This window comes from Aulonocara stuartgranti (assembly GCF_965226115.1).
Source record: "Aulonocara stuartgranti genome assembly, chromosome: 10".
Taxonomy (NCBI): Eukaryota; Metazoa; Chordata; class Actinopteri; order Cichliformes; family Cichlidae; genus Aulonocara; species Aulonocara stuartgranti.
This window is the reverse complement of record NC_138946.1, coordinates 34896399-34908075: the sequence shown is the minus strand read 5'-3', so window position 1 is coordinate 34908075 and position 11677 is coordinate 34896399. Positions and strand designations below refer to the sequence as shown.

The 11677-nt window shown below is 43.1% G+C and overlaps 1 protein-coding gene across 1 annotated transcript in view; it reads right to left on the bottom strand.

The window, feature by feature from the left end:
• Nucleotides 1-10820: 10820 nt before the first annotated feature.
• sim2 (SIM bHLH transcription factor 2) overlaps nucleotides 10821-11677 on the bottom strand; it is a gene marked incomplete at its 5' end in the record, with an annotated part of 58027 nt that continues 57170 nt past the window's right edge. The window contains one exon of the mRNA XM_082548813.1: nucleotides 10821-11558. Within this exon, the coding sequence (XP_082404939.1) occupies nucleotides 10870-11558 (689 nt within the window). The 3' untranslated portion in view covers nucleotides 10821-10869. The remainder of the gene's footprint in view (nucleotides 11559-11677) is intronic.

Sequence of the window (11677 nt, the reverse complement as noted above, 5' to 3'; positions counted from 1 at the left end):
GCCCCCCCACACTCCCTAGCAGATCGTTACATGGAGAAACCTTTGGAATGCAAGCATGCTGATCCACACAGGTGTGCACACAGGTATGCACACAGGTGTTCACAGACGCGGACTACAGCTTTCTTGGCTGCTGCCTCAAAGCACATTGTGCGCTGTCTATCTTGCGTGCTGCACAATATCGTTTAATATTTAGTATCTACTGTTATCTACTGCTAGCTAGTTTATTGTGATGGTGCTGTATTTTATTATGTTGCTCTTTGTTGTTTGCTTTCTCTTCTGTTTTTTTTCTCCATACAGGTGATCCAGGTGTTTTGTTTGTTTTTCTTTCTTTCTTCCCCCCTTTCTCACCGTCTCTTCTCCCCTCTGGTTTTCTTTCTCTCCCTCTCTTTCTTTCATTCTTTCTCCCTGTCCTATCCCACAGTCATGTCTGTCCCGTTTGTAGCAACTGAAAATAAAATAAATTCATAATTATAATAAAGGTCAATCAAATGGACCAATATGGCAAGGCCATGATGATCCACTTGGTAAAATAAATCCGCTTGGCATCTTTCTTGGCCCTAAGACAACAATTCTGATGCTAAAGATCCAAACGGGACACAAAAAAAAAGAAGCAGAAAGTTAGCGGCCATCCAGGTCTTTATGTCTTTAAGACATTCCTGCAGTTTAACTCATTGGTGTGTGTTATCTGGCTTCATGGACAGATAGGATTAATATTAAATCAGTGTGTAACTTTGCCAAAAAAAATGTGGGCCCATAGTTTTCTGTGGTCTCCTCCCCAACGAGTGACATGTTTAGCTGCACGTTCTCCTTCAATTGGTGGCTGTCTGAGTGGTGTCCAAAAACCTGCGTGGGCTTTACTGACTCTTGGGAAATCCACCCAACTCTTCCAAATTTGTTTTTTTTCTTTTCTTATCAGATTCTCCTTTTTGCAACACCTTTTCTTCATCTTTATACTTATCACCACACTATGCTTATCTAAAGATAAATAATTTCCTTGTAAATAAAAACAGTAACTCATCTGCCCAAAGCATTTTGTAGATTGTATAGCAGCAGTGGCAATCTCCACTTTTTAACTTTTTTCTTGAAATTGAATTCCACCTTTAATCTCAAAAAGTTGGAATTCAACATTCTCGCAAAAGTTGAATTCCAACAATGGCGGCAGCTACTTAGTTGTAATATTACTCTTTCTGGGTCTCAAAATACACTTTTAAGATATTTTGAGGCGTGAATGTAGTTGTGTAAATGTCAGATATCTGCTCGGTTTACAAGACATCACATATTTGCGTCTTAATTAATGTCCCCTGCAGGGCTCCGTACAATGCTCTGTAGTAATTATTAGACTCAATTATATAGGCTCAATATTAGACTTCTTCAAAATACAAAAGAACCCACCCACCACTTTAATCTCACTCTGGGCCTTGTTTTGACATAAAGGATGGAAAATGAACATTTAACAGTGTTTCCTCTTTTGTGATTATTTCCTGATAACATTTACAGTTTTGGGGGGAATACATCACAGCAGATGTCGTTCTGAAAGTGCTGTAACTAACAGTGGGTGGATTAAGAATATAATCCACCCACTGTTATCATCTTCAATGCCCTGTACACAGAGCAGAGCAGCTATCTGAACACTACTCCCACAGAGGCTGATTATCTTGTTAATAGTATTATTATCTTCACTGTATAACTCTGAATACTGTGGGAAAAGTCAGAAGTACTTAACTCTGATAAAACTCTGAAAAAATAGTTTATTTATCTATTTAGAAAAAATACCCTTCATAAACCATCTTACTCTTCATCACTTTAAGAAAAAGATCAACCCTAGGCGTCCCCTCAGCACTGTGGCCAGGCTGACCAAAAGTCTGAACTGCCAACCATTCCTTTAATCTGAACTAGACTTCATGAACTTTTTAAATCATTAGATAAAAACATCCATAACCGTAACATTATGCACAGCTGCTTTTAGTAAAATTGATATTACAAGCAAAGCGTTGAATAGACACGCCGGTCCACCGTGTCCAGTCATGCTTTGCTTCTCCAAAACGTGATGTATACACACATGCAGGAGTTGCAGTTAGCTGCGGGAACAGCAGAGGGAGATCATCATAATCACGGGAAAGCATTTAAACAGACATTATTAACACATTTACATGCAAATACATACTAGGAGACTAGCTTCATTGTTTCTGGCTATTAAGGACCCTGGAATGCACTTTATAAGGTTTTTGCTCACTATCGACTTTGTGGATTTAAATATATTACCTCCCCCTGTAGGGTGGAGTGCCCACTCCGGGTCGGGGATGAGTTCCTGCCCCAAGTGGAGGAGTTCAAGTATCTCGGGGTCTTGTTCGCGAGTGATGGGAGAAGGGAGCCGGAGATCGACAGACGGATTGGGGCTGCAGCTGCAGTAATGCGGACGCTGCTGCCCCCGCGACCCGGCCCCGGACAAAGCGGATGAAGATGGATGGATGGATGGACCTCCCCCTGTATTTCCATGACACTGGGTTGGATATTTAGTTAGACTCCTTCGCTCCAGTTTATGTTTCTGAGTTAGTTTTGATTATTACTTCCTCCAAATCATCAATGTGTCTTTTACACCCCGTTCCTACAAGACTCAAAGAAGTCCTGCCATTTATTAATGTTTCAATCTTAAATATGATCACCCTATCTCTATTATTGGGCTACGTACCATAGGTCAAAAAGCAGTATTCAGTATTGTAATTCATTATTATCTGGACATCCTAAAAACTTCCTGAAAAGCCTTCAGTTGATCCAAAATCTTGTAGAAAGAGGAACAGGGACTAGAACGAGAAAGCGTATTTCGTCCATACTGTCGTCCCTTCATTGGCTCCCTATTAAATCCAGAAGCAAATTTAAAATCCTCCTCATCATAGAGCTTGAACAGTTGGTCCCCGTCTTACCTTAAAGACCTCACAGTACCGAGCCTGTCAAACAGAGCACTTCTCTCTCAGACTGCTGGTTTACTTGTGGTTCCCAGGATATTTAAAAGTACAGGGTGGGCCATTTATATGGATACGCCGTAATAACATGGGAATGGTTGGTGATACTAAAGTCCTGTTTGTGGCACATTAGTATATGTGAGGGGGCAAACTCCTCAAGATGGGTGGTGACCATGGTGGCCATTTAGAAGTCGGCCATCTTGGATACAACGTTTGTTTTTTCAATAGGAAGAGGGCCATGTGACACATCAAACTTATTGGTAATGTCACAAGAAAAACAATGGTGTGCTTGGTTTCAACGTAACTTTATTCTTTCATGAGTTATTTACAAGTTTCTCTTTGTTCACAGCCATTGACATGTCAAAGAGGTTAACACGTGAGGAGCGGATCGAAATTGTGTTGATATCTGGTGAACGCAATAACCGGGTCATTGCACTCACCTACCCCTCACTCTTTCTTCACTCCCACATGGGGCGGCAGCTGAGAGAGAGCACTCCATGTGTGTCTTTCTTTCCTCTCAGCTGCATTTGAATAAAGCACCAAATCCACACTTTAAGCTTAAATTTCAAAACTTACATTTTAACTACTGATTTTATCTACTGTTCTGATTTTATCTGTTTTGATTTTATATACTGTTGTTTGTTTGTTTGTTTGTTTGTTTGTTTGTTAATTAGTTAGTTAGTTTATTTGCTTGTTTTAATCAATTGTAAATCATGCTTTTTATTTGTTCTTGTTTCCAATGTCTCTGTAAAGCACTTTGAATCACCTTATTGTTGAATTGTGCTATACAAATAAACTTGCCTTGCCTTGCCTTGCCTTTACCCGTTATACAATAAAACGACAAAACCTGCAAATGATGACTGCTTATTCTCATTCTAATCCGATGAGCCCATGATGATGACTACTGAAACCCTGAACCTTCCTTCCTCCAAAACATGGTCCTCCGAGCCGGAGTAGCGTTAGCGTCATGGATTCACAGCAGCCATTGACTGAAGATTTGAGACGTTCCGGTCGTGATAGTCGACCTCCTGCCTACCTGCAGCAGTATGACGTTCAGTACCCTGGAGCTAGAAGAGCTACATGTGAGACAGAGAGTCAAACAGAATGCCAACATAGTGACAAAGACACACATGGGCTGCAGGATCCTGTCGGAGAGTCAGAAAGACAACCAGAGACATCCCCTGCTCCTTTACCCACCAATCAAGATGAGGTGATGAGGGAACTCCTGATGACAATGAGGGAGATTAGGCAATTCATGATTCAGTTATCTCCTCCCCATTCTCGCAGTTCCTCCAGATCTTCAATTCACACTGTCTCTGATGAAAGCAAATCCTCTGTTTGCGCTTTACAAGCCATTCCCCAAACACATCAGCAACATGAGCAGTTCCCAGTGATTGATCCAGCAACATGTCAATCACCCTCTCAGCCCCCCCAGGTTAGCCGTCACTCTGGTGCAGTTCTGGCTGCTAGCCCTCCTTTCCCTAATTCAATAATATTAGATGCTGCAGTTCCTTCAAGTGGTTTGCCTAGACCAGTTTTTCCGACACCAGATGAGACTCCTTTTAATTTCCTGGCCACGCCACTGCAAGGTCCCCACCAGATTTCATGTGTTCAACCTGCTGTTCCTCTAGATGAAGACCCCGCTCAACCTCTCGTTTGCATTCCAGAACCAAGGCAGCACCCTCCTGTAAAGCAGCAACCAGCTACATCTGATGGTTTGCATGCACAAAAACCCTTCAGTGCCCATTACTGCTAGTTCTAGTCACCCTGTTAGCACTAGAACACATGTGTATAAGCTTGAGGGTCCTTCTTTCCCAGACCTTACCAGAGAAGATGAAATCCAGTATAGGCTGTTACGAATGGCCCTTACTAACCTGCTTGACCCTCATGAGACGGAGCACTTTAAATATCATGTCCTCCTCGATCATCTGAAAGTAGACCAAGCTAAACGGTTAGCTATTTCCTTTTCCTATGCTCCTGACCCATACACTCAAGCCATCAAAGCTCTTGATGAGCGTTATGGGCAACCAAGACAGCTAGCATTGAAAGAGCTACGGAATATACTGGAGCTTCCTCCTATCAGAGCAGGTGATGGTCGGACTCTGGATAACTTTGCTCTTCATGTGCAAGCTTTAGTTGGTTTGCTTAGCACTATGGGTGATCAAGGACGGACAGAACTAAATTGTGGCTCCCATGTCGATCGCCTACTTGAAAAGTTGCCCCCAGAGCATTCCAGTCGCTTCAAACGGCACATTTACAGGGAACAAGGAGATGTGACGTATGACTTACCTTTGTTCTCATCCTGGTTGCAAATGGAATGCAAGGACAGTCCTGTTTCATCCTTTAACCAGCCACGACCTGCCCATAAGTACACCTCTCCACTCACAACAATATTACATGGGACAAATGCATCCGATCCTGTACAGGCAGCACAACCCATCATAATGACTAAGGCAAGATGTGCATATTGCTGTTCACCTGAACATCACATTAGTAAGTGTCCCGAGTTCATTCAGAAGACAAAGGATGAGAAAATAAACTGGATAAAAGCAAACAAACGGTGCTGGCGTTGTGCTAGGACTCATCAGGCCGCAAAGTGTGACCTGAGGAAAGCATGTGCCACCTGTATGGGACTACATCTACAGATCCTATGTGATGTAAATAAGAGATCTAAAACTGAAACTAATCCTGTAGTGAGGACGCTATACTTTGATAGATCTAGTGATTGTCCCAGTGTCCTTTTAAAGGTTGTGAAAGTGCTCCTGCGAAATGGCAAAAGAACTCTTGAAACATATGCAGTACTTGATGATGGCTCCCAGCGTACCATTCTTCTAACATCAGTTGCACAGCATCTCAATCTAACTGGGGAAGCAGAGAGATTATCACTTAGAACGGTCCGTCAAGAAGTTGAAACTATTCAAGGTTCTTCCGTAAGTTTCAAAATCTCACCCATCGCACATCCAGAGAAAACTTACACAATTAATAATGCCTTCGCTACAAGTCACTTAGCACTTTCAGACCACACCTACCCCGTATCCTCTCTTCAACGGAGATACAAGCATCTTCAAGGTATCCCATTAACCTTTACTAACAAAGCAGCTCCACTACTGCTCATAGGCTCTGATCATACCCACCTTATTACGCCTATTGCACCAGTTAGACATGGACCATTTGGATCTCCTGCAGCAGTCAAAACCCGCTTAGGATGGACACTCCAAGGTCCAATCACAGACTTCCAACCCCAGAGCAGTTCCACGCATGCCCAATGTTTATTCACATCTTCCAGTTCAGGTTCAGGAGAACCGCTCCAGCACATCCTTGTGTCCGCTGATGGCTCTGAATTCATTCAGCCACTTCATACTCTACCATCAGCAGTACCTATGTCGTCACCGGCAGTGCCACTATCACCAGTTCCACCGCCTGTGGCTGCCATTCCGCCAGTGGTCAGGGCGCTGCCTGCTCCTGCATCACCTGGTCCTGCCTCTGCCAAGCCCCATACATTGCCCCCAGCACCTGCAAAACTGCCCAACGGTCTGCAGGTCTGGGCCTGCCGCTGCATCCCACGCGGTTGGCATTTGGACCTGCTTTGCCGCCACCGCTGGCTACATGGTCGGCCCCCTGAACTGTCTGGCCTGCATTGTCGACCTCTAGGTCGACCCCCTGAACTTATAGTAGACCTGTAGCATGTCTGATTCCTCTGCCCCCGCTTTGAGAAAAGGAGCATCTCTAATCCTTTGAACATATTTCTCAGTAGAAATATGGGAGCGGCTGTTGTAAAGGCTCACCTTCTAGCACATTCACTTCACCAGATGCACCTTGTTTCTTTTCCTCACCTTTGATTGGGTGTGGTGCTTGGCCTTAATTGCACTCACCTACCCCTCACTCTTTCTTCACTCCCACATGGGGCGGCAGCTGAGAGAGAGCAGTCCATGTGTGTCTTTCTTTCCTTTACCCGTTATACAATAAAACGACAAAACCTGCAAATGATGACTGCTTATTCTCATTCTAATCCGATGAGCCCATGATGATGACTACTGAAACCCTGAACCTTCCTTCCTCCAAAACAATCGTTGTCCGGTCTTCTTCCTCTAGCCCCCCACCCCGCCCGGAACAGGATTTTCCAGAGGCTTAATATCCAAGTGTCTTCAGGCAATATACTGAACCCTGGGTTTCCTCTAATGTGTGTGTGCGCGCGCGCGTTTGTGTGCGTGTGAGTGTGTGTGTTATTAGGTGAGGCTTGTTGGCATTATATGCGTACCAGTCGAGTGTTCCTCTCATGTGGCTGATGTGATCACACACAGATCTATTTCTTGACTCTTCATTTGTCTCCAGCACCTTACACTGCTGAGCTCTCCTCTCCAGATGAAGTGGCAGGAAATGTGCAAAGTGGACGCAGCATGTTGCTTTCATGGGACCTCAAAACTTCCTGTATCTCAGACATAACAGGCCATTATGGAAGTCATCATAGTGACACTACTGTAGTGTTGTCGGTTCATTCACAGCATAAACGGACTGGTTCTCTTTGAGATTGCATTTAGATTAGTTTAGTAAAAATGCCAGTGCAGCAACTGCACCATTCAGCTGTACTGTAAACAGGAGTTTGTGATGATGCACACACAGATTTACACTTGATGTGCACAAATTCACCAAAACTGAATCAAAGATCATTTAATCTTTAATCTCCTAGATAAAAGGTCAGTCTTAATTATTTATGACCACTTTATAACACTCCCTTTCTTCCTTCATCCTCCTGTACCATCACAATATTATGAAGGTCATTTCTGTTCTCAGTCCTTTAGCCCACGGGTTCTTGTGTGACAGAAGCAGATATATTAAGTAAAAGGGGTGAAGAGACACCGTTAAGCTGCTGTTGGTGCCAAAAGCCATCTGAAGATTATTAAGCAAATGGCTCTCTGTTGGATCCATACTCTCAACATCCTATTAAACAACTCAAGTCTGCAGGTTGCTGGGGTCAAAAGGAAGCGCTCCCTTTTTGTATTAAGTGTGTGACACACATGTACAGCCTCGTCGGTGGACACGCACACACAGTTCAGACCATTAAAGCGCTGTGATGACTCTTCAGAAGGCAGATTTTAAACTGAAGGAAACAAAACCAAAAGAAAAATGACACTTAGCTGCGTGTGGCTTCATTTAAGCACCAAAGTCACTCAGTCTGCTTCGTGTGATCGGTAAATGAACCGGTTTTTTTCTCCTCTCAGGAGCTCAGTCTGGGTAGAGCTTTTTTTCTCCTCCTCTCTTGTGTATTTCATAGTTTTTCTCTGACCTGTCTTCCCAATGTGATGTTTGTACAATGTGTGTATAGTCGGTAACATGTACATGTAATGATGCAAGTGACAACTGAAGGCATAATCAATCAATCAAAGCGTTTTATACAGCATGCCTCATTCACCCATTCACACAGGCACGATATTCTGCACTTAAGTGCTTTCACACACATTCATTGGAGAGCAACTTTGGGTTTAGTTCCTTGCTCAAGGATATTTGGCATGCAGCCTGGACCTGCCAGGGATCGAACCACTGATTAGCAGATGACCTGCTCTACCTCCTACAGCCAGCCTGTCTGCACGAACGCTAGCTGCTCGTTCAGGACCTATTAGGACTGAAAGGTTTTACACTAGCTCCAGTAAACTAGGCCCTGTTTACTGGTACTCAATCAAGCCCATCATTGCCATAGTCATGAAATCCTCAGCTGGCAAAAGTAAAATACGGACACTGGGCACTCCTCCTTCACAGAGGTGTGTGTCAATGATTGTTAGCAAAGAAACCAATAACTTCATAAATATCAAGATCATTTTTAAAGCTCTTAGAAAGCTGAAAAATAGGAGTTGTACAAAAATATTTGTGCTTCTCCAAAATGTCCATGTGAAAGTAATAATGGATTGGATTTATATAGCGCTTTTCAAGGCACCCAAAGCGCTTTACAATACCACTATTCATTCACACACTGGTGGAGGCAGCTACAGGTGTAGCCACAGCTGCCCTGGGGCAGACTGACAGAAGCGAGGCTGCCATATCGCACCATCGGCCCCTCTGGCCAACACCAGTAGGCGATAGGGTAAAGTGTCTTGCCCAAGGACACAGAGCCCGGGGATCGAACTGGCAACCATCCGGTTACAGATATGCTTCCCAACCCCCTGAGCCACGGTAACCAAAGTAACCAAAAGGAGAAACTGCACATGATGCAGCAGCCTGAACATGTTGTCCTGTGCCTCCACTCTGCACCAGTCTTCAGCAAGCATAACACAACACAAGTCAAATTAATGAGAATACAGTGTAAAAAAAAGTCTGAATACTGTGTTTGAACAGGAAGGGCAGCAATGACCACTCACATTTGTGTTGAGGTGGCAACAGAATATCCACTGGAAAACTTAGTTTCACTTAAAAACGTCTTTAAATTTAGGAGCGCTGAACTTTGTTATGGACAGATTGTCAATGACCACATAAAGAAACAGGAAGAACTGATTTGAAAAAATGTTTTTTTTAAAAATAGCTTTATTAATGTAATTTTGATAAATTACAAATGTTACTGACATGCTGGTGTAAAGCAGGTTGATAGTGTGGTACAGTCTGGAATGAAATTGTTTGGCTAAATTAGCAGTATGCAGTACAAAGTTAGCTCCGGTCAGTAACAGGTTAACTAAACACACCATCAGGAAACAGGAACAAACCAGTCTCTTTCCAAAGCTATACCAGTCCTTGTTTGAATAATATAATATTACAAACCCAGCTTATTACGCTTGACTTTAATTTGATTGCTTTCACAGAAAATTATTGTTTATAAAAAAAAAAAGTGCAAAGGATGAAAAAACACAAGCAGACAAACATTAATATTTAGGGTTAAAATGCTGAACACCAGAATACTTATAATAATAATTTTTGGCAAATGTTTTTAGGTTTTTGGTCGTCATTATTCAGCCTTAGAATGAGTGTTATCATAAACAAACCAACGTGATTCGATTTATATGAGTAAACCTAACCCTAACCCTGAAACAAGCCCCTGTTAGAAGACAGCTGTTAACAGTGAAATCAAATATCAAGTCTTCTGATCTGTCACAGATTTGAGTTTTGATAGTGTTTCATCCTGTGTTGGTCGTTAACTTATCATATTTTGAGTTTTAACGAATAATTTCAGCTATGCAATAAATATATGAAAATTCACAACACGTCTGCTATGCAGTATTCATGGCAGCACAAGCAAACACAGCACAGCTAAAACACAGGCAGACTAAAAACATCAAACTTTACCAGTTTGACAACAAGTTCAAGAGTTACAGAAAATGAAGGTGAACAATGAAATGAGCTGAAGACTAAACTGTTCCCATGGAACCATGGCTGACTGTGACCTACACCCGTTTCCACACCTTGGCTCGTGTGATTAGGTAGGGGGTCCATTGCCCCTCTTGGGGGGGACACTCCCACAGGGCTTAAATCTGTGACTCTCCACAATTTGACCCTAGAACTGAAGAAGCTTCTCGGATGAGAGGTGAAACGTCTTCAAGCAACTTAAAGAAGTCCAGAGGCTTTTCTTTCCGAGCTCCGTAGACTACGATGACCTGGATGACTGAGGCTTCACAGACATGTTCCCATGGAAGTGACACATGGACAAACACACCTGCTATGAAATGACTGAAGTAACAGTAGTAATATTTGCATTTCAAATATTCTGATCACATGATTCAGACATTATTCCATCTTTAAGTCCTAAGTTTAGGTTACGATCAAATCATTCATTCATTTATTCAGTAGAAAGTAAATAAAATACTTTCAAACGCTGCATTACTACATATGCTTTACAGAAAAGTTCTAAACCTGTTTTAACATGATGTAATCAGCTGCAGTGTCAGAGCTATGTGTGCAGACACGGATAAAGCCTGCTTCTCTTTCTGGGTCACCTCTCATTCGTGATGATGACAGATGTGCCAGTGCGGTGTGGGGTCTCTCTGTGGCTCTCAGGAGATGAGCTGGAGCTGGGACTCTGGCTAGTACAGTTGTAAGACACCATCTCTTTACCTTGGTAACAATGGCCATCTGTTATATTGCTCAGTGAGGCAAAAGGGGAGGCCTTAATAGGACCAGGTTTGCCCAAGACTTGATGAAAGTTTAAAGACATATATGGAGCTCCTATACCTGTCAGCATTCTTGTGTCGTCTGCAGATCTGGACTGTGGCTCCGTGGCAGCTCCAAACTGCTGCTGGTCGTCAGCAGGTTGATGATATTCTGCAGCAATGTGACTGTAAGGGGTCTCCATCATACAGAGCATCTTCTTCTGCTCAAGCACTATCTGCACAGGGAGCGACTGGCCTATGCCATGCAACAAGCCACCATGCTCACCTTTACCAAGTACCAGGCTGCTGAGCACAGGGCAAGCCAGGGCCCTGTCACCTTTTGCATAATGTTGCATGTCCTGGTTTAAAGCTTTACTCCCCTTTGCGGCATGAGGCTGGGCATGTGGACAAACTTTGCTATGGACGAGTGTGTAATGTTCACAGAATTCGTCCTTTAGCCTGCTGTTTGAAAGAGGGTTCATTCCACTGGGACAATCATCCTGGTACCTACGGTCAGCTGCCAGTACAGGCCCTATTAAAGAGAAGACATGTTCAGAAGTTGGCTTGCACCTTAATTAAAATGACATGAGCACTCTGCTGAATGGCTCCTAAGGAGTTTACAGTGTTATTCATAAGATGTCAGACTGTCAG